This window comes from Oxyura jamaicensis, chromosome 4, assembly GCF_011077185.1.
Source record: "Oxyura jamaicensis isolate SHBP4307 breed ruddy duck chromosome 4, BPBGC_Ojam_1.0, whole genome shotgun sequence".
Taxonomy (NCBI): Eukaryota; Metazoa; Chordata; class Aves; order Anseriformes; family Anatidae; genus Oxyura; species Oxyura jamaicensis.
The window spans coordinates 76,993,720-77,016,312 of record NC_048896.1 but is presented as its reverse complement, the minus strand read 5'-3'; the positions used below and the strand labels follow the sequence as shown (position 1 = coordinate 77,016,312).

The 22,593-nt window shown below is 37.6% G+C and overlaps 1 protein-coding gene across 3 annotated transcripts in view; it reads left to right on the top strand.

The window, feature by feature from the left end:
- STIM2 (stromal interaction molecule 2) overlaps positions 1-22,593 on the top strand; it is a 71,047-nt gene that overhangs the window by 40,596 nt on the left and 7,858 nt on the right. Inside the window, exons 3-13 of one of the 3 annotated variants that reach the window (XM_035324083.1) lie at positions 6,820-6,934; positions 13,534-13,645; positions 14,263-14,378; positions 15,447-15,624; positions 16,649-16,826; positions 17,307-17,474; positions 17,663-17,763; positions 17,976-18,214; positions 19,839-19,928; positions 21,768-21,969; positions 22,244-22,392. In XM_035324083.1, the coding sequence (XP_035179974.1) occupies positions 6,820-6,934; positions 13,534-13,645; positions 14,263-14,378; positions 15,447-15,624; positions 16,649-16,826; positions 17,307-17,474; positions 17,663-17,763; positions 17,976-18,214; positions 19,839-19,928; positions 21,768-21,969; positions 22,244-22,392 (1,648 nt within the window). The remainder of the gene's footprint in view (positions 1-6,819; positions 6,935-13,533; positions 13,646-14,262; positions 14,379-15,446; positions 15,625-16,648; positions 16,827-17,306; positions 17,475-17,662; positions 17,764-17,975; positions 18,215-19,838; positions 19,929-21,767; positions 21,970-22,243; positions 22,393-22,593) is intronic. The other 2 variants (XM_035324081.1, XM_035324082.1) reach the window with 2 other exon arrangements.

Here is a 22,593-nt window from a genome sequence, read left to right as displayed (position 1 = left end):
ATGAGCAAGTTTGGTCAAAGCAGCTGGAAACTCAGAGTTGAGATGTATAAGTGATGTCTGGAAAAATAATGTAAAACTCTGTAGCAGCTTAAACAGGGTGGATGATCATCATCTGTACAGTAAACAAAGCAGTAAAAGTAGCTAATGTGATCTGATCAGAAAGAGTAAGTCAGCACTTTGGCTATAGTAAGTTTGACAGGCAGCGTGTTTGACAGCCCAAGATCTTCCTTTAAGTGGAAGTGGCCATTTCAGAATGTGTGCAAGCTCTGTGAAGCCATTATTTGAGAGCTCAAAGGTCATATTTGCATCTGCGATGCAAATAATCCAAGAGAGTTGGAACAACCTATGTCATGAGAGAATATTTGAAAGAAGATGAAGAGGTGGAATAATCCAGTAGGGAATCAAAATGGAGGAGGTAGAACAGTGAAGCATAAACAAAAGTAAGTAATTTCTAGAATTAGGGTGAGTTGAGAAATACATGCTTCAGTAAACCCTGCCTTAAAGGTTTTAAGGAAAAAGTAGAAAAGCATGAACTGGTTCCCCTTTTACTTAGTGTGTTTTATAAGCTTGCTATATGAAAATATTGTGCACTTAAAACTTTTAAACTCCAGATACCTCTGTATTCTTGAACAAAACCAAATTTATACTCAGCATCTCTGTCCCTTTTAATTGTTAAATCTTGGAGAGAGTAAAGAATTAGCAAAATATTTTAGGGAAGAAGTACATCTCGGTATATAACGTTGGAAAAATGAGTGGCTGGTAGATAGTGCATATGTATAGGCAGTTGATGGAATATATGGACATGGCAGACTTCTAGCTTTTGCAAACTTTTTAGAAGATAGGGATGCAGAGAAGTTACAACCTCCCTATAAATTTAGCCAGACGCTCCTGAAGAAATCTATCCAGATGTTTTTAAACTGACACATGTTTTTTAAACCGTCACTCGTGTGACCTAGTTGGAGAGCTTGATCTGCCTTTGTTAGTGCCTCTTGGGACCTCATTAAACTTCAGGAGCTCACCCCAGGTGTTGTAACTTCAGCTGAGATCTTCTGTGAGCTCTTGCTTCCTCTTGTTGCTTGCAGATATACACTCAGCAAGAAGTGAAATGTCCTTGAAGGTTCCCTTAGTGTTTTGGCTTTGGCATTATCACTTTTATAATAACGTCCTTAAACTGGTGTTTCTAGTCGTGTAAGGTAGTTAATACTTCAGAGTCAGACTGCTGGGCAAAATCGTGTGTTGTAGGGAAATGTCTACTGCAGCCACTCAGAAACAGTACAACTGTTTTGCATCATCCCGGATATCTCCTGAGTGCGTTTTACATCTCGCTGTGTGAGAACATTGTGTGAAGAACATTGATCTTGCAGATGAGTACGCTGAGTGTCCTACCCAGTGCAACAGCCCTCTTCCCCCAAAGCTATCTGCTTACTCTAAAATTCCATTAGTTTTAGTAATCAGCTGAATTTCAGCTGCAGATGTGTTAGTAGAGGTCTTGCTTTTATTGAATTTTATCATTCAGCTGCTAATGCATTTGTCCCTGACTGTTAAAAGACAAACTCTTCTATCCTGAAGTTTTGCAGCAACTCAGTGTGTCTACAGAGCCCACTAGGTGGGAGGCAGCCCTGCCCCGAAAGCAGTGCTGGTCCGTGGCTGTGTCTGTGCAAAGAAGTCCAGTGCAGCGGCAGCGTCTGTTATCATGGGTACGGTTGCATAGAAACTGGTGCAGACGTGTTTTGGATCAGACCTGCCTCACGCCTTGCCTCCTCAGAGGTGCTTAAGCTAATGTGTAGCTGTCTGCACCTGTTCCATAGCATTGCAGGCAGTTAGTCCTGCCACGATTAAATCCTCTCTTGGAAATTAATTCCAGCTTCCCTTTGAAGGCATTGCACATTTTACAGTAGTATTACTGAAATTTTGTTTTAAGCCACAATATATTTTTTTCCCAGTAGAAATTGTAGATTACTTAAGATACACTTGCTTCCACTTTCATTCACTATGGACTTTGTTTTTTTTTCTGGTGATGTTTCCTTTATGCTTGAATAAATTGCCTTATTTTACTATGTAACATCTTTAGAAGCTATTTCTATGGGGGGGCCGCCGGCCCCGGGGGAAAATGTTGAATGCTGTTGTACCTCAATTGCAGCATGTTGCCTGTTAAAAGCACACTTGCCATCAACTTGCCATCATAACCTGGTAAGGTTTGACAGTGCAATAGATAGAGTAAATCTGGTAGCATGGGATGGGACAGCTTTGTAAAAGGCCATTTAAGGGTGACTGCTGCTAGGACTGCCTGTATAGTAAGGTAGGGTTAAAGGAAAACTGAGGTTTTGATTTTTTGCAGGTTTTCTTCAGAAGAATTAAAGCTAAAGGAAATAATAAAATCAAAAGGAATAACATTGTAGAAAGGAATAGTTGCTCAAGGGAAGGATGGTAACACTTAGCCAGGAGATGTTACTAATTGCTCTTAAAGTAAACTTGTCAGTTGGAGGGTCTATTTTAAGTTTGTGAAACTGAAAATCATAAACTTGTGTCTTTATCCAGAACAAGGAATAAACATAGCATGAGTGCTTCCTTCTGTAGTTAGTGAATGTGGTTAATTTTACTTTTCCACTGTTTAGCAAAAGTATGCGATTGTTCATTTGCTGCTCAAGGAGCAAGGATGTTTTTGCAATTTTGCAACTTCCATATTTTTCTGCCCTGTATCTTTGTTGTGTATGGCTTTAGTGTGTCAGTGCTCCCTTGGTGTCAGACCTGTGTTAGATTTTTGGTGTCTTTTTTCCTCTTTGGAAGGGTCAGAAGTTTGTGGTTCTTGCTTCAGGCTAGTTTAGAGTTGAGTTCACTGGTTTTCGGTGAATGTTACAGAACTAAAGGCTATGTGGAGAGGAAGGTGGTGGCTCACCTGACCTTGCCTTGAACTGTTCTGGGGCTCCAGCTTCTGTTGGCGCCAGGAAGAAAGTTTTTCCTCTCCACTTTATTGCACTGAATCCTGGGCTCTGGGATGTGATTTTTTTTTTTTTTTGTAGGAGTACAGTTGTTAATGTTTCTTCTGGGATCAAAACTCCAGGTTTGATTTTAGGTGTGTAGCTTTCTTTAAAGTAATTTTTACATGTTTTTAAATTACCTACCTCAACTAATGGTTATTTTACACTTTTTTTACGTAACTCATCTGATTTCTTGGTTTCAAATTTGTAGCCTTTAAAAGGCCTTCTCCCTGTTGAATAATTATGTTGGCTAAGATAATACTTAGATGTGTTTTGTCAGAGCTAATTCTTTTAACCTCCCAATTTAGAGTTATTTTTCTAACCTCTTTTTTGTGTACTTAATGGCCAGGGCAACAGAAGAGAGATTAGCTGCCATGACAAGGAACAGAAAAATCCTCTTTCTACCAGAGTTGTTCTGTTTTTATGGCTTTCTTCAATTTAGGATGCAATTCCTTTTCTTAACAAAGAACTTCCATATTAGGTCAGCTTTTAATTAAAGGTATTTTAAGCAAAAGAGATGTTTGTTGTCTGTCATATCTCTTCATTAGTGAATGCATTGAAAAGTGATGTTTTCTTGTCCAGCTGTACATGCTGTAACTCTGCTACTGTGGCAGTCCTGTGTTGTGACTGTCTCTGACCTGAGAGCAATGTAGGTGGGATTGAACAGGAGATAGGCACTTTGTTTTTTCATGGAGAAATCCTCATAAACACAGGACCACTCCTGTGGAGTTACTGCAAACTGATTATTAAATGCAGGTTACTCAAGGTGTTTGTGTGTGGACACCTTGTTTAAAAACAAACAAATAAAACCAACAAAAAAAACAAACACAAAAAAACATATAGTCAAATGCCTTAAGTCTTTCAATGTAAATTATATCATTTCCCCTGTTCTTCTCTCCTTCTGGAAAATTTTGTACTGTGAACTTGGATTTTTCAGTATTTGTGATTAAATTTGAAATTAGGCTTTCTATTTTTCCCCTCAAGCTTGCTTAGCTGTGTTCCCATCAGTGCCGAGTGTGAATGTATCAGTTAACTCCTGCTCCCTCTGCTGGCTTTGTAGCCCAACAACACGAAACCTTGAAAGTTTTCCATTCATGCTTTGCATTGCTTAACTGGCTTTTGGGGTAACCCATGTTTCTTTTTGAAAATCAGAAGACTTTCCTATATAGCCTTATAGGGCTCTTGTGTGATATGTAACACCCTGAAACTTTTCTGTGTATCAGTTGGCATCTGTCGTCTCTTTGTTCCTAGCCCTGTCTGTAACGTGATTTTCTTAACAGCAATTCAGACTTTTCCTTGACAGCACCTGTAGCTGTTCAGATGTTCCTGTCGTGAAATATTTGGCTTTCACTGTCAACTAGCAATAGATGGAAGCAAATTGAAAACTGAGGTATGAACTTTAGCTGAGGAGGTACAAAATGTGCTGAAACCTTTAGCTACAGCATGTATTCCGTTCTGTTCCCCTTCACAAACCACATTGGCCTTTTTAAAACAAATGTTTGTGCCTGTCATAGACACCTTCAGTTGTACATCGTGTGCTGGTTGTAGGAATTGCCAGCTTCAGAGTAGTTATGCCAATCTGAGAAGTACTCAGAGTTCACGCTTGGACTGTGGAATATGCGGCAGAGGTTATGCAGCAGATACATTTCCATATAGTTGCAGCAGCCATTCCTTTGTTCTTACTGCACTTTTTTTCTACTACAACTGTTGGACCAGGGTGTTTCAGAAGTTCTGCTAATGGCTCTGCACCAACAGGCTACATTCTCTATTTTCTCATTTAGTACATTTCTCTGATATTTCTCATATGCATGCGTGTGTAAACATAAGCATCTCTGCCTTCTTATACATATACATAGTAGTAGTTCAAGTGCACATGAAATTTTTATTGCCTAAAAATAAATATTTGCGTAATCAAACTGCTTTAGAAAGCTATTGTCTGTTAGTCAAAAATGCTCTGAAGTGGTAGACGAAAGAGGGTTTGCACCCAACCTGTATTTGGAACCAAAAGATAAGTATGGTATTTATGATTGGATTCAGGAAGGCAACTACTATTTTATCTGAAGTGTAGTAATTAGAGGAGAAACTTGAATCCCTTCATGTATTTTTTAAGACTTCTTATTTTCTTGTTAGAATGTAGATTTTAATAAGGGGATTTTGGTAAGTGTTAGTTTCTTCTTGTATATTTCTGCTATCATATATTGACTGTTTTTCCATCTCATGCAACTTGAATTAAATAATCTCTAGATTTGTTAGAAATGTGGGAAGATCTGCAGATACTTTATTCTAGGAGTAAAGTTTAACTGGGGCCTTCAGCAGTTCACCATTTGTGTGGCATTCTTTATTTCCTTTGAAGTGGAGCTGGCATATGGACCTGCCACATAAAAATCTGCTTTTTGTTATCTGTCTTGACTACCTGTAGCAGGTTTTGCTTCGGCTGTATATATTTCAGGGAGTGAGGAAAGCAAGTAATCTCCTGTGAGATTACTTTGCTCTTGTGCTAATTTTCTGGTACTGCTACCAATAAGGTGTCTACCCACAGAGGTGTCTGATAGTGTGCCCTTTGGGGTCTGATACCTATGTAAGGTTAAAGGGAGATGGCTTTGCTGACCAGCATTCCAACTTTTCTAGGCTCTGTGTGAAACAAAAAATAAGACTGGCACCTATTTGTTATGTTCTGTTTTATTCTTCTCCTATTGTCCTGCTCACTTTGTCCACTTTGAAAAACTTACTGCATGAATGAATGACGCTTTCCATCTCTCCCTCTCATAATTTCCCCTATTTCAATTCTGATGTGCAGCTGAAGAAATTTCAGTTACGCTGAAACTTGGAAAAAGAATGGGAAGCAGTAGATATGAGAAGAATTAAGGGGTTTATCTCTGGCATAGTGCTGTACTACACTGCAGGAGTAGTGTGGTTTTATGCACACCCAGTAATGAATCCAGTATAAGAGCTAAGATTGACTAATGGATGTTTAGCACTCCTCAGCTTTTGAGGGAGGGAGGAAAATCTTTATGGTTGTTATCCATTTTTTCTGACAGTGGCCCTAGCTAAGAGGATATATGCTAGGGTCTTGCAATTCCATGCTTTTTCTGGCTCTATGTATAAAGAGAAACCATTTGCAGTGACTTGTGAAATATTGATACAACACTGTTGTATAATGAGATTGCAGAATCTTTTTTGTTACGCTTACTAACATACAAAGCTTGGTATTTTGATATAGGCTTTGTATTAATTATTTTAAATTAAATGCCTCGTGTAATACTTCTGTGCTTGGAGTGTAGCCACTGAGGCATCATTATTAAGAAGAAAACTGTCCCTAAAATGGCTTCTCTTTTTAATTTGAAATGGAACTAAAATTTGTTACCTACTCAAAAGACTAATATTAGTTAACACCTTTCTATCATTCTACAAGCAGTTGCTTTTAACTGCTGTAGCAGGATTCAGGTATTACTCATCATCCTTGAAGTCTGGTGTGTTTTCAATCATTACATAGTCATCTTCATCTATTGAAGGTAAGACCAAATGTATTCAGAATGGAAAAGTATGCAGTATGATTTGTGCAGTGCATACTTGGAATCAGTGTAAGTCTAAGGTATATGAATAATGTTGTTAAATGTTGTATACTAGCAATTGCAAATTCAGTTTTCCTACAGTTTAATTTCAGAATCAAGTCCTGTAAACGTTAAAACTTCATTTTTGAGTCTTTGACATAATCAGCTTACATGAATTGTGTGCTGCTTGTGTGGGGAGGAAGATGGTAAAGATTTTTTTCACCCAGATATATCTGCAGCTTCTGTTTAGAAAGTGATATTTTGTAACTTAAAATGTTTTCCTTCTTCAGTTTTTAAGGGAAGATATGCAGTATAAGGATGCCTCTAATAAACATAGCCACCTACACAGAGAAGACAAGCATATTACCATTGAGGATCTATGGAGACGCTGGAAAACATCTGAAGGTACGTTAAAAAAAAAAAAAAAGTTATTGAAATAGATACAAACACTTTTCCACCAAGTTCTTAGAGTAGTAAGTGGATGACCTTCTTCAGCATCTTCATGAATCTGTATCAGTACCATGATTCACGGGGGTGTATTTACCCAATTGAAAGCTCGCTCAGCCCAGTTAGTGTTAATTTCTTTGACGTGCGAGGTGTATTGTGAGTACGTTAGGATAACTTCCACACTCCTCGGTATGAGGTTGTAATTTATGGAAGTGACCGTTGCAAGCATTGAATTCCAGGTAAGTTTGTTTTTCTTTAGTGAGCAAACGCTATGGGTTGCCATCAAGGTGTATTTTAACATTAATTATACACTGTATTAAGTGGAAAATCCAATGTACTTCTACTGTGTAAATTGTCTTTAGGCCACAAAGAGCTAAAATTCTTAGTCCTAAGCATTTTGTGAAAGTCTTTTGAAACTTGGAATACACGACGATGCAATGATGACCCAAGGTGCATTCCGTGATTTGGATTAAATTATAAGCCACATACTCCAAATATCAAAACATGTACTTCATGAATGATATACTGTTCATTGCTGAGTATGTTTCAGGGTTTAGTGATTAAAAAATAAATCTGTAGAGGTCATGAATGTTGGTCATAATTGAGTAAATTTTTTAATGTTCATAAGCTATTGCACTAATGACGTGCACTTAAAGATCTATAAATTAGTATCAGTTGAACAACTGAAGATTGAACAGAAGAGAACTGAAACTAGGAAAATGACATTTGTTCAGCTAATCTAGGCACTCGTTTAATTGCAGTCTGAGGTAATACATTGCAAGTGTTTGCTGGGTAGTAAGCCAGTTGTATCTTAACCAGTAGATGTTTCTTGCCTCATCTCTTCAAGTATTCTTTAGGTACTTGCTCACAGAAGATCCTGTGCAATGCAAACATTGCAAATAAATTATCAAAGAAAATTCTCTCTACAATTTTGTCTGACCTACAGTAACTCTTCAAAAATGTAGGCTGTAGTATTATCAGAAGTATCTGTATATAACTTTGTTCTAGGTCTCTTGAGTACAGTGAGCAGTGTGAACAAGACTCAGATTTTGAAAGGACTGTCTGGTCCTCTGTGTCTGCTTACAGAGGCTTTGCACTATGCAGTACCGTTATAGATACTGAAGTTCTACCACAGGGAAGCTGTTAGAGTGAGACTCCCAAGCAGTCATTATAAAGGATGCTTTAGGAAAAGTGGAGTTCACGCTAAAGATATTTCAGTTTTATATTGCTAATTGAAATATAACTGTTATCTTCTTTATTCTGTCTTCTGATTGTACACTAAGAAGTAAAGTTGTTTGTTTTTTTTTTTGAACTTTTCACTTAAGCTGCCTAAATCAGGAGATTCCCAAATTCATGTTTTGGTAATTAACAGCCTCCTAAGTATTTAGCTTTTTATATGATGTTCCTCTTCATTACTTTTTGAACTTAGAAGCAAAACTACATGGTCTTGAAATGTCTCTTTTTTCCCAATACAGACCTTCTCAAAGTTGCCACTGCATTATACATATATACACACACACCCACATATATATATATGTACACACACATACATATATATGCACACTTGGTTTTGGTGACTGTTAGAAAGCATGAAGCCTCTCAAATCTTAAACTATTTTCATTTAACTTTAGGAAACACACAAGATACTGCTTCTCCTTTCTAGATGTTTTAAGAATTATGATTTAAGTGCTGCTAGTTTGTAGTGCCAGTTTAATGCAATTTGACAGCATGAAGCAAGAGTGTGGACAGTAGTGTAAATGGTGGTATCAGTAATTTGAAACTTCGTTAAGTAGTCTGTTGAGGTATCTGTGAGAATTACAAGCTCTAAATAGTGCCCTTGACAGTGACAGTGCCCATTACTGCTTATGCAGAAATGTCTTCTGGATTTAGTGCTTCTTATTTTATGCTGAGTTGAATTGTCCTTTCCTTCCCATGAAGATAATTTTCTCCAGATGTTTGTCTTCAGCATTTATCAAGTAGCTTAAAATTGCTTTTTGTTTGATACGAGATGAACAAGATTTGAGGGAAGAAAGAAAAAAAAAATACTTCTGGCACGAGGCCTGCTTTTGGTATCCCCCCCTTGACTCCAAACCATAAGTAGTTGTCTGTACTAGTGCAAGTTACAGGGATTTCAAGGCTGCTCTAAGTTTTGCCAGTGTGAAAGGAATCACAGCATAGTTTGAATCAGCATCTAGGCTATTGTTGCTCTATTGCCACACAGTTTTGAGGAGTCTTTTAGTACAAAAAAACTGGTATTTAGTTTAGTTGATGCCACTGACCATTGAAACTTTAAAATCTCATTATCTAATTCTGTAGAGACAGAACTCTTTAGGCGATTGGCTAGGAACTGGCATATACCTTGTGTAAAGCATAGAAAGGCCTGCTTCCTAAAAGTCCTCTGTTTTCTGTTACCGTGTCTGTTACGTATGCCTGTTCCTTATGTTCCATATGCTTGTTGTGTGGTGTTTGACTGTCTTTTTAACTAAGTGGTATTTATTTATACATGCACAGTCTGTCAGCTATTCTCAAGTATCAACCTTAGCTACTGTTGAGTTAAAGTCCAAGTGCAGAGTCGGTATTTATTCTGCCTTGAAGAGGTGGGAGTTGGGAGTTCCAAAAGTGATGGGTGAACACTTGCTTTGATGTCTAAAAGGTGATAGAGCAGAAACTGGCATTCAAAGTCTGGGCTAGAGCATCTGTGGCCCTGGCCCTTGTATTCTGCACCCCCTATACCACCCGGATCAAGTCTACATGAATTTGACTGCTATTAGAAGAGAGATGTTTAGATATTTATTCTCAGTTGTAAGGCAGTCTGTAAAGTCGGGGCAGGAGCCTTCACCTGGATAGCTCTCTGACCTGTCTGGGTGGGTAGGGCAGGGAGCTATATTCTTGGCAATGTAGCATTGTCCCATACAACTTAATTTTTGTGGCAAAACAAAACTGTAGTGGTCAAACCTGGAATTCTTGAGTTATTTACTTCTGTCAGACCAACTAAATTTTGTCAGGACTAATAAAAGTCCTACCAAAAGCTAGTTTCTACAAACTGATTTTTTTAAAGAAAAAGCAACTAGTTTTTCTTTGCCATTATGGCTTATTTGGCATTTAATGTCATACATCTTGTAGTCTGTGGACTGTGCTGTAATACAAAATAGCTTGTATTATATTTTTGTATTTGCCTTGTATTTTTTCTTTTACTTCTCTGTGGAAAGCAGAAGGTGACCTGAAGTCTACCTTCTTTAGATAAAGATTTTTTAAAGGGCTTGTTTGTATATGTCATCACCTGTTTTAATCTGAGGTAATATTTCATAAGTATTCTTGCAGTGGCTAAACTGCATGCCATGGAGATGTTATGGTTGTCTTGCGCTTTGTTAATCGTTTACTGTCTCAGTTTTTAAATATCGGAGATTGGGAACACATGTAGGGCTTGGCTAAGACGTGTTACCTACGGCTGTGTGCCATTTGGAGCAGGATGAGTACAGTACTGCAGAAGGGTTGTCCTGCATGAGGTGAAAAAAGACGTGCACTTGGAGTGTTACACTGTTGGAAAGATAGAGAGGAAGGTAAATGCTGACCCCTAGTTTTTCATGCTATTTAAAACTTGTAAAAACCAGTAGCAGCATATTTCATACTAATGCTTTTGAATCCTTCCATGTGTTTGATAGAGAATCATTTTGTTTGTCCATTTTTCTGTATTGCCTGGTCAGCCTGTTTTAAACTTTAAGCCCAGAGTATGGCTATCATTCACTTCTTGCCAATACTGACACTTTCTGAAATACTGCTGTTGAATGTAGTCTGATTTCTGAAAGGTGCAGGAGGTCCAAAGGAGTACTGTAGCTAATACTATAATGTTTTTATTTTGCAGCCCCCTGTGCTATGTGATAAATTTAACATGATATATATATAGCCTGATCTCCCAATCAGTTGTGAATTTGGGTTAACAAGGAGCGATTTTCATACAGGGCCAATCCTGTATACTCCCTTCACCTTCAAGTGTGTTATAGCTGTGTGTTTGTTTGTTTGTTTGTTTGTTTGTTTTAATAAAAGCCACATTGGGATACAGAATATAACAGCTGATGCAAGTCTACAGTCTGAGTGCTGCACTGGGGTGTAAACTCTGTGGCTTTTATACCTGCCTTCCCAAAGCATGCTGCTGACATCCTCAATCTCAAGATAGCCATTTGTGAAAATCAGTGTGAGAGGGAAGGATATAATGATACCTCTTTTAATGCTATATGCTTTTAACTTACAGTAATTGTCAGTTGCTACTCCACTATCTGAAGGACTATGCTCCTTTTGGGTGATGGAAAAGTCACTACCTCAGCTTGCTTATTGGAGCTGTCACATTTCAATTGCCAATGCTAATCGAGATGAATTTCAGCTGGCCAGCTTGACTTTCAGTATGCTCCTGTCATCAGTGCTCTTGTGTCATGTTTCAGTAGGCTATAAATGCTTCTGCAGGAAAAAAAGGCCAGTTTGTTTCTTGCTGCTGTGTGCTGTTGTAGAATAAATTCATACACTGGTCATAAGGTCTTATTGGAGTCAAGTCAAGCAATACTTCTGACCAGTATATGCCATGTAGAAAACACAAATGGAAAGAAACAGTTTGAAAGCTTTCACTGATACCAGTCTCCCAGGGCTCCTCTGTGGTGCTGCAGGAAAGGCAGGACCGGGCTCCACCTGGAAAATGTGGGGATGTGTGTGCCTAGCACTAGAAATTCACTGATGCAGAAGCAGATTACAAGTGTCTGAGCAGTGTCAATAACCTACAGAAGAGTCTTCTACAGAATAAAGCTTTCTGATGGATTAAGCACCTGTTGTGCAACCTCATTTTAGGACCTGGAGCAAATTGCCTGGCTTGAAGGTTGGCTTTATAAACTGACAGGTTAAACTGCAGGTTTCTCTTGCAGTTTTTGTTTCTGTATTATAACTGTTTCAGACCCTCAAACAGTATGGATATCTAAATGAATCCCTTAAGTTGAAGGAAGCTTCTGTCTTCTGTGGTGGTAAGAGGAATCATCAATGCACCATTATTATTGTATGGAATGCTTCTATTCAGTTTCCCCAGGGAGTACCCATGTCTACTTCCATTCCCTGATGAGTGTTCTAGTTGAAAAGTGACTTTCTGTGTATTTTGAATAAAACATAAGTTAAAAAGCAATCAGGTATTGCATAAAGTCAAAATCTAACAGTTTCTACAAAGAACTAGTATACTCTGAAAATAAATTCTAAATGGAGAAATTGTGCTTCATGTAAATTCAAGTGCATTTCATTAGAGCCCAGATGATATTTCTTAGGTGAAAAATTTAAAATTACTGCTGAGGTGTGTGTGTGTGTATATATATATTTATATGTATATGTACAATTTCACCTAAATCTTGACAGTGTCACTAGCAGGTATTTTCATCAGAAGTGAAATTTCTCATTTTTTCCATTTATCAACCCAGGGAATTGTGTTACTTCCAAAGTTACATATTGTACTGTCAGGGAAGTCTGTAATGTGTAGTAGCTATTTTAGATAACTTTTTGTATGTCAGATCAAAACGGTGCATTTGCTTTGAATCAGTTTGTGAATCTGATGCTTGCAGGATGCAGTTAAAGATGATCTGGATGATCATAGTCACCCTTTTTGAAATGCTTAGAATTAGTTGTGAAACTGATCTTTTAATGTTCAAGAAACATTTAAGAATCTTTGCAATGTGCAAACGATCTGTTTACAAATAGCTGAGACATCTTTTATCAAAGCTTAGAGTATTACGACAAAACCGTGTCTGTTGTAAGATCAACACCTGGACAACAGCTTGTGGTGTTAAAGCAGAGGAAGAAATGGGAATAGCATGCTGAAGAGGAGTAATATTCTACCTATACGAATGGCTGCAAGTGGTTTGTATTGTGACTGTATTTCTAAAGCTATAAGTGGGTCTGAAAGGTGTTCTATTTCTAGTTATCTGAATTGATCAAAATCTGAAAAGTTTAAGCTTGTTTTTCAGCTATCCTAATCGTACGTGTAAGATGCTATCTCTGCCCAGCTTTGTCACATGCGAGTAGTTCTAGAGAGAGCAACTATTTTCTTTCTTCCGCTCTTCTCTTCTTTGCTCCCCTTTTGTGGTTGGCAGGCACAAGCCTCTGAAGATTCTGGTGAAAATGGGTCCCTGGGAGAGATCTTGGTACCTTGCCTTAAATGGGTGCAGTACCTGCAGACATATGCTTAGTACAGCAAGAGTAGCAAGGACAAAAGGATTGAGGTTGAGATCATTAAGTGGATTTGTCACAAAATGCAGTCCTGATTTAAATATATCAATAACATTATTCTGTGGATTTTTAATAAAGAAATACTGGTTCCATGCTTGTTTGTTTATCATGTGCTTCTCAGAGGAAGCTTAGGCAAATAATGAAAATGCAAAATGCCAGAAACACATCGGTTAGTGTGAATGCTAATTTATCTGCAATTCTATTTGGCTAAAGCCTTATGCTCACTAACTTCCTTTTCTACTGCTTGTCTTCTATGTCTTGCTATTGATTTCTGTGAAAATTAAGTTAATCAAACACTCTTCTTCTAGTTCATAACTGGACTCAAGAGGACACCCTTCAGTGGCTGTCAGAATTTGTTGAATTGCCCCAATACGAAAAGAATTTTAGAGACAGCAATGTCAATGGAACAACGCTTCCCAGGTGAATTTCTTCTGAATTAGTTTGAAATGATTCCCTGTAGATTCTGCTTATTTAATCAGTATGTGAGACCAACTATGTGAACTTGAAGTCTAACAAGACATTGTTGAATGCAAGAGAAGAGAAATGGCCTTGTGATTCCGAAGAGCTGGCTGATTTTTTTCTGCCAAAATAATTCCAAATATAATTTGCATACAGCTGTTCCTTTCATTTTTGCCTTGTTTCTTCCTGTTGAAACTTCTATCAATGATCACATAATTCTGTATGTTAGCTCACTTTCTTTTGGACAATTTCCAATATATTGCATGTACATCAGAACTATCTGCAGAACCCCTCTTCTTGAGCATAGTTACCAAATCTGAGTATTGTGTATATTTTGTGGAGTTGGTTTCACAAATTTATAGATCAACTATTGCCTTTAGCTGTGCCAGATGGATTAATGATTATTCCAGGAAAAGTGGAACAGGGAAATGTGGAACAGGTCAATCTATTGTATCTTTTATAGTCATGCAATTAAATTAATCCATATAACCAGAAAAATCCGTATCTTATGGAATTACTTTTTCATGGACTGGTTTGAATATAGCTTGTGAAGTAGGTAATGTTTTTGTCATTAACAGGATAGCAGTAAATGAACATGCTTTCATGATCTCTCACCTCAAAATAATTGACCGGAGCCATAGACAGAAACTTCAGCTGAAAGCCTTGGATGTTGTTTTATTTGGACCTCTCACACGTTAGTATTTTTTTTTTGTATTTGTCTTATATTTTAATTGTAGGAATTCAACAGAAAATACTTCCAGTGAGGCTTGATGCTGTAGGTAGGATGGCTTATTTTATATTGTGATTGTACTGATGGATTGCTTGGCATACACTATGAAATGAAATGAATTTAAACTTATAAGGATGCTGGAATTCTAGAACTGTAGAACTTAAGAATGTAGTAATCTTGGTATATTCCCACTAGGCTGCATGTTGGCTTTTGTGTTGCAGTTAAGTACATTCTAAATCTTTTGACTATGTTTAAGTTACGCTTCTAGCTAATGTTACGTTCACCTCCAAGAAATCTTGGACACTGTAAGCTGGGATGTTGAACTGAGAGGGGGTGACTCCTCACTCTGTGTCCCAAAGAGGAGGAGGCTGTGACTCAAACCCAATGCCAATGTCTTCTGTGCACACTGAAGTTGAAGTGCTGTTAAATATAGTATTGCAGTTTTGCATCTGACGCATTTTAGCTTATGCAAACGTTTCCGTACCACATCACCAGTGATCTACATGCTTATTTGTACACAGAGTTCTGTTGTGTTTCTGTGCATGTTGTGTGTTCCCAAACTAGGAAGCCCTTCCAGAGCTGGTAGAGAGTTTGCCTTCTAAAAATCCACTTTGTACAAGAAAACTTTTAATGTAGCATTAGGGTATTTCAGAGGGCACAAATGGAGAAGAATTTACTGAAATGTAACTTAAAGCTCTTCCCAGGGTGATAAAGTGTAATTGGGAAAGCTCTCTTAACAAATTTAAATATATAGACTGTAATATAAAATTTAGTAAGCTTTCCTCAATGTAATTTATGTTTTAGTATAGACTGTAGACTGCATTAGAACAGAATGGCTTACGTTGCATGAGAAATGCTCTGGAATGAGAGATAGTTTTTGGAGATAGTTTGAGGTAAATGAGTTGGAATTCTGTTTAGCATCAGTTTCCATCACCTTTTAGGCTGTGCAGGAAAACAAAACAAAAACCACAACTCTGCAGCGTATTCTGTGTATCCATGAAGTGGTTAGTGATCATATTATTCTCTGTACAGGTCCCCCTCACAACTGGATGAAAGATTTTGTATTAACAGTTTCTATAGTTATTGGTTTTGGAGGCTGCTGGTTTGCATATACCCAGAACAGAACCTCCAAAGAACACATCACAAAAATGATGAAGGACTTGGAAAGTCTCCAGACAGCAGAACAAAGTCTTCTTGACTTGCAGGAAAGGTATGAAAACAAACAAAGCCTAAACATTTAGTTGTCCTTAACTTCATTTTGTGGTGGAATACAAATACAGACCATTTATGCTCATAAATAAATACTATGCCTTAAAGTTTCCTTTGGATTTTGTTAATCTTTTTACATGGAAATTGTGATGTCAGTGATGATGGGTTTTTGCATAGATGTTGCTCCTGGATATTTTAGAATATATTTATATATATTAAGAATATTTAGAATATATTAGAATATATATATATATATATATATAAAGAATATTATTTATATATATAAATATATTTAATAACTTAACGGTGAGAGTAGAGAATAGGTATTCAAACTTTTTAATCTATTGATTTAGAAGTACATATTGTTATATCTGTACCATCAGTTTACTTTGGAATATTTATTTTCTTTATGTACATTGAAATGAGAACACAGAACTATCTTTCTCCTGTTTTAAGCTCTTAAGATTGAAATAGACCATGGCTGAGTACCTTATATTGCTTATTTAGCATTATGGTAGTTGGTAGGTTTCTCAGGTACGTGCATAACTCAATTTTCTATGAAGATGGCTATTTTGATCTTATTACACTTTTAATGAAGGTTCAACTGGAAGTTGGCATATTTTGTCTGACACTGGACATTTCGTTGTGATGCTGCGCATTCATGCAGCTTGTAGTCTGCAGTATTACAGATTTGCAGAATGGTTGAGGTTGGAAGGGACTTCTGGAAGTCATCTGGTCCAACCTTCTTCCTCAAGAAGGAACACCTAGAGCAGGTTGCTCAGGATCATGTCCTGGTGGCTTTTGAAGATCTACAAGGAGGGAGACTCCTTACTGGGCAACCTGTGCCAGTGCTTGGTCACCCATACAGTGAAGCAGTATTTCCTGATGTTCAGAGGGAAACTCGTGTGTTCCAGTTTGTGCTAATTGTCTGTTGTCCTGGCACTGGACACAATTTCTGTGCAAGAGGGTGGCAATTTTTAACAAACATGCTGTGTATTTTCTCATTTTTCTGTTCAATTCTGAAGGCTTGAGAAGGCACAGGAGGAGAATAGAAATGTAGCTGTGGAAAAGCAAAATCTGGAGCGCAAAATGATGGATGAGATCAATGATGCAAAACGAGAAGCTCATCGCCTAAGGGAGTTGAGGGAGGGAGCTGAATGTGAGCTCAGCAGGCTCAAATATGCAGAGGAAGAGCTAGTACAGGTATCTACAAACTGTATGTATTTTAATGCTGACTTTAATTTGGTCCTTTATTAGATCTTTAGGGTTTAAAGCAGCCTTTCTCTGACACTAGATTTGAATGGACAATTCTAAAAGTACTAAAAGCTAAAGTCTGTCAATCATGTCATAGCTTCAGGAGTATTTTGCTACATAAAAGGACATCACTATGTATTAGCTTGTTATCATAATGTAACTGGATTCATGGAACAGGATAGAAAAGAACTTGTTTTCTATCTTATCACATGAGAAGTAGTAGCTTTGTCTCACTCTTGAGTAGTAATAGAGGATTTATAGCGCTAAATCAATGTGTTGTCTTACAAATACTTGTAAGCTTCAAGTGAGTGACTATATATCACCAGAGAAAATCTTTTTACTTTATTAAAATACAATGTATTTTATTGTCTTTTGCCATCAGTTCAAATGAGAATCTTAGTGATGCTTTTATTTCTTTTTGGATGCTAGGTTCGCATGGCTCTAAAAAAGGCTGAGAAGGAATTTGAGCTGAGAAGTAACTGGTCTGTTCCTGAAGCTTTACAGAAGTGGCTTCAGTTAACACATGAAGTTGAAGTACAATATTACAATATCAAAAGACAGCATGCAGAAATGCAATTAGCAATCGCCAAAGATGAGGTACTAACATTTACTGTTTGGTTACTTAAGAGCGATATCTTGCTAGGTAAATGAAACAGAAAACACAAATTATTCAGATAAGTGTGTGGATGTTTTTTCTCCTTTGAGATGATGTATGCTGCCTATCAATATTGCTAATGTTTTGTTGTCTGCATTAAGTATATAACATAAACGTTTCTGCTTTTTAGGCAGAAAAGATAAAAAAGAAGAGAAGCACTGTATTTGGAACATTACATGTTGCACACAGTTCCTCACTGGATGAAGTGGACCATAAAATCCTTGAAGCAAAGTAAGACTAATACCAGGATGCATTTTTTTTTCTGACTGTACTCCTGGAATTTGAATTTACTATCTTAGTGTTTTTGCACTTTTATGTGGAACAGCTTAAGAGACATTAAAGTGGGCATATTTACAAAGTCTTAATGGGCCTAGAATGACTGCACTGGTGTTGCTTTGCTGTTAAGAACAGAATAAGTAATTTTAATGCTTGCTTTTATTCAGGAAGGCACTCTCTGAGTTGACAACCTGTTTACGAGAGCGTCTTTATCGATGGCAACAGATTGAGAAGATTTGTGGTTTTCAGATTGCACACAACTCTGGGCTACCGAGCTTGACCTCCTCTCTATACTCTGATCACAGCTGGGTAGTTATGCCTCGAGTTTCCATTCCTCCTTATCCAATTGCAGGGGGAGTTGATGACTTAGATGAAGATACTCCTCCAATAGTTTCACAGTTTCATGGTAAGTGTTAAGCTCAGTAAAAATGATGGGAAGGCTTTGGAACATGGGATTTTAAAATCAGGTGGGAGGAGCATACTAAAATCATATAGGGTTGGTTCAAAGTTAGAAGCAACAAAATTCTGTGTAACTTTTCAGATATCTTTTGGGACTTGCATAAACTGAAAATAGGGTTTTGCAATAAAGATAAAGGAGAAAAAGCCTTTGTTTCTTCACCCTCATGGGGGTGGGGGGCACACAGGGTACAGAGTGAGCTAAGGTTTTTAAAGTCTGCTTGTCATGCTTGGTTTTCCACTAAATCTAAATCTTATCTGTAGTGCTGATTATTTTTTTCTTAGCACATTTATCCTTTCAGATGGAAGGGATGGATTTTGCCTAGGGTTGCTTGTGCTATATAGCTTTTCAGACATTCTTCAAATCCTGCTGCTGTCCAAGGGAAGCTTTCAGGGAGAATGTTTGTGTTTGGATACATTGGGTTGCTTGAGTGTGAGGCACAGAGGCCAAATGCTGGAGGGAGGAAAATCCAGCTTTGGTTAAACTATGATGAAAGTATATACACTGGGGATTCAGACCACCCTGATATCTTGAGTCATTACGTCAACACAAGAGCCTGTTTCATGGAAGTTTTGATTAACTGGACTCTGGAACCATATCAAAAGATGAGCTTCCATGTAGCTTTTTAAACAAGCAATATCAAGCTGGGGAAAAACTAGGGAAGAAATCTTTGTTATGTGTGTACATTTTTCTTTCAGGGCTGGAATTCTTAGAATCAATTAGAATTTTAAAAGCACATAAGGAGAATGCCACTTTGCTGGCTTTGTTTCATGTGCTTGGGGCATGTTTTCGTTATAAATATGCCAGTGTTTTTGCATGTATTCCATGGAGCCCTTTGAGAAGTTTTTCTGCAAGTTCTGATCGCTTTTAAAGAATACTGTAGCCTTCTCTATGAGGGCTTTGATTTAAACCTTAATAACAAATTCCTTGGTAGACTCAGTAAGATGTGGATTCTCAGGTCCAAAATTCCAAGAAAGAATATGGAATAACCTGTGGTGTGATTTTTAAAACAGAACTCCATTTACTATCATAACCTTCCAGATAGTCTAAAATGACAAACCACTGAAATATGTATGTAAGACTTCAGATATGTGATTTTAGTCCATCTTCTTGTTCAGGTCCTGTATGAAAGTGAAGCCAGAGAGCAACAAAGTGCAGCTGGTTCAGGGGAACTAAGATTAGAGAACGACAAGTTCCTAAGAGCACGTGTAGTTGAAACTTCTGTTTTTGTTAAAATTCAGTTTGTCTTTTTGTTGTGTGTTGAGCTAATGAATGTTATCTCAGTTTATCAGTGGTGAAAGTTACCTAAATCATAACATTACAAAAACTTTACCTGTGTTTTCTGAGTTTTGATGAAGCATTAGTGTCTGCTTTTTGTACAAGTGATTGTATGAGAGAAGTAACTTCTTAGGTTACTAGCTTTTATAGTTTGTACTATTTTCAAAAACAAACTAGAAATGTTTGGGAGTGGGGAAACAGGAAATATGTTCTGCGATGTTCCTGAAATCCATTCAGTCAGAGTCAAATTATCGTGTGATACCTTGGTAACTGCTAAATTATTCCCATCCTTTAGAGAAGAATGACAAATGCACACAAGGAAGGACAGAAGCAAAATGGCTTGTCTCACTCATGAGGCTTCAGGCAAAAGGCAGTATGCAGACAGGTCAGTTAAATGCAAGACTTTCAGTGTCTGGACATAACTGAACTGCCTGGTCTAGGCTGTTACCTGGCCTCAGCATCCTTTGATATCTACTTAAGGTTGGCATAGTTTGCAGTCAGGTGGACAGACTTCTTTGCATTTCAGCAGGAAACATGATAGGCTAAAATGGTGTGAAGTAATGGATTTGTTCAGTCCTGAGTTGAAGAACAGGAGGAGATAGATTAGATGAATGAGGATAAAACAAAGTCATTACAAGAAAGGGATAGTGAAATTTTCTATTTTCCATTGACTATTTAGGGTTTAGTTGATTCCTTGATCTAGCGGGTTTCACTTGCACTAGAAAACTGATTGTAAATTGTCATAGCTGAATCCTTGATAATGAATCCTTCATAATCCTGCATATATGCACCTCTAAGGAAAAAAATGCTTATAATTTCTCTCAAAAGCCAGTGATGGTACACTCTTATTTTTTACACCAGCAAGTAGGATGGTATCTTACTTACCTGGACACACAGTACAAATTTCCTAACTGGATTCTGTATTCTTCAGTAAACATTTTTTTTTTAGGAATATCTTTTAGTCATGCAGATTACTTTTTTTTTTTTTTTTAGTTATCAATGCCTGCTTTTCAGGTCAGGTCTTTGAATCCATCAAAGTAAAATCAAAAGTTTGATTTATGTGATAACTGTCATGTTGGGACTTGGAAGCCACTGTTTATCTCTCAGCCCAGCAGGACACAGAGTCCATGTGCTGGTGAAGGTGCAGTTATTTGCAGTTCTGTGAACGTTACGGCTTCCTGCACTGAAAACAGGAACTGAACCTTTTCTGAGATTCCAGGAAGGGAGACTGTAATATACCTGATTAACTGGCATCTCAAAAAATAAGATGCACTTTGTGTCAGGCTAGACGTCTTTGTCTACAGTAAATGTTGAATTCTGTTGGTATGCTGTACTAGGTAAACATCTTGAACAGCTGTAACGGTATGGTCTGTGTTACGTTAAGCATTGTGATGCATTCTGTTGGACAGTCTTAGGAGATATATGAGAAATCCTGAGGCATAAAAGCTATCCTGAAAATAGATCTGTAGGTTTCTTTCTGTAAAAGTATTGATGCCTAATCAGCTTCCGAAGGAAGAATCGGACAAGAAAGATCATAGTTTGTCACTTCCTGTTAGGTGCTTGAATGGTCGACTCTTGTGTTGCTGTCTCCACCCATTATTTTTTTCCTGGAATTCTTAGTTAGCATGGAAAAAAGAAAACATCAAATAGGAAATTCTTGAGCTTGAAATGAGGTTGAATTATATATTTTCTTTTTTCTTTTATATATATTATCTTGTTATATATGATTTAGTCTTCCGTGTCTAATTAATTTTCAACTAATGCAGTGTATTTCAGTTGAGTGTTTGGTTAGGTACCACCTACATTACAAAACTTTTGTGTGTGGTGACTTAGAGCTTAAAGAATACAAGTGAAATACAGGATATTGTGTAATAGGCTAAATTGAGTACTGCTATTTTTAGTTCATAAGGGTTTGCAAGTCTCATTAGTCTCTTCCTTCCCCAGGGAGGGTAGTGAGGCAGTGCTGCACATGGTCAGAGTAGTATTTGGCAGGCACAGAACTGCTGCAGTTGTTTAGCTGCTTCATCTAACTGTAGAATGTGTAAGGTGCTGTTGGTCTGCCTTCTCTCTTAATCAAGCAACGTTCTCTAAATAATCGAGCAATGTCAAAGTTGTTTAAGAATCACTGTGACTGAAGCAGACACCTGCTATTTAGTCTTTAGAGTAGATTTTATTAACATCAATGTCACATGGGGGGGTTTGGTTTGCTTTTTCTTTGCCTCAGGGTCCATTGTAAAACCTCCCAGCACACTGGCAAGAAGCAGTAGCTTGTGTCGATCAAGACGCAATGTTGTGCCATCATCTCCACAGTCTCAGCATGCTTTGCACTCCCCTGACCCTGACATCCTTTCTGTGTCGAGCTGCCCAGCTCTTTATCGAACTGAAGAGGAGGAGGAAGCCATTTACTTCTCTGCTGATAAACAATGGTACGGGGACTAGCAAACAGCACTTGGGAATCTGATAGGAGTGTTGGAGGCTATCAGTTTAGAATTAGAGGTTGAACCAAGACGAAAGTTAAAGTAATTTTTAGGATAATATAAATGAATGTAGCCAAAAGGAGCAGAAAGTGTTCATGTCTGGTATGTGTATGTAAATAGCTAGCATGTCATATACAGTTAAGTAATGTTACAATCCAGGGTGCACTGAACTAACCCTGATTCTCCATTACAATATGTTACTGGCTTTTACATCTGAAACTAGGATCAAAAGCAATGTCAGCTACTGGGCGAAGAGAAGATGGATGGTAACACAATTCTTACAGCATGTTGAGCGTGTACCTACTCTTGTTACATGGCCTCATAGGAAAAGGTTAAATTCCTTTTGGAAGGAGCAAATGAGCTTGTTGAAAGGTAGGGACACTTGTCCTGAAGAAACTTTTTGTATATGATAGACTTATATCTCCTCCTTTCATTTCATAACTTTTCTGACTTCACATGCCAGAAAGATAGTTTTTGTTCTTTGAAGTGAGATGCAAATGACTGATTCTGGGCAGATCCTGCTGCCCACAAAAAGCAAAATTGCAGAAAGTAATCATTTTAAGTTTAGGTAAT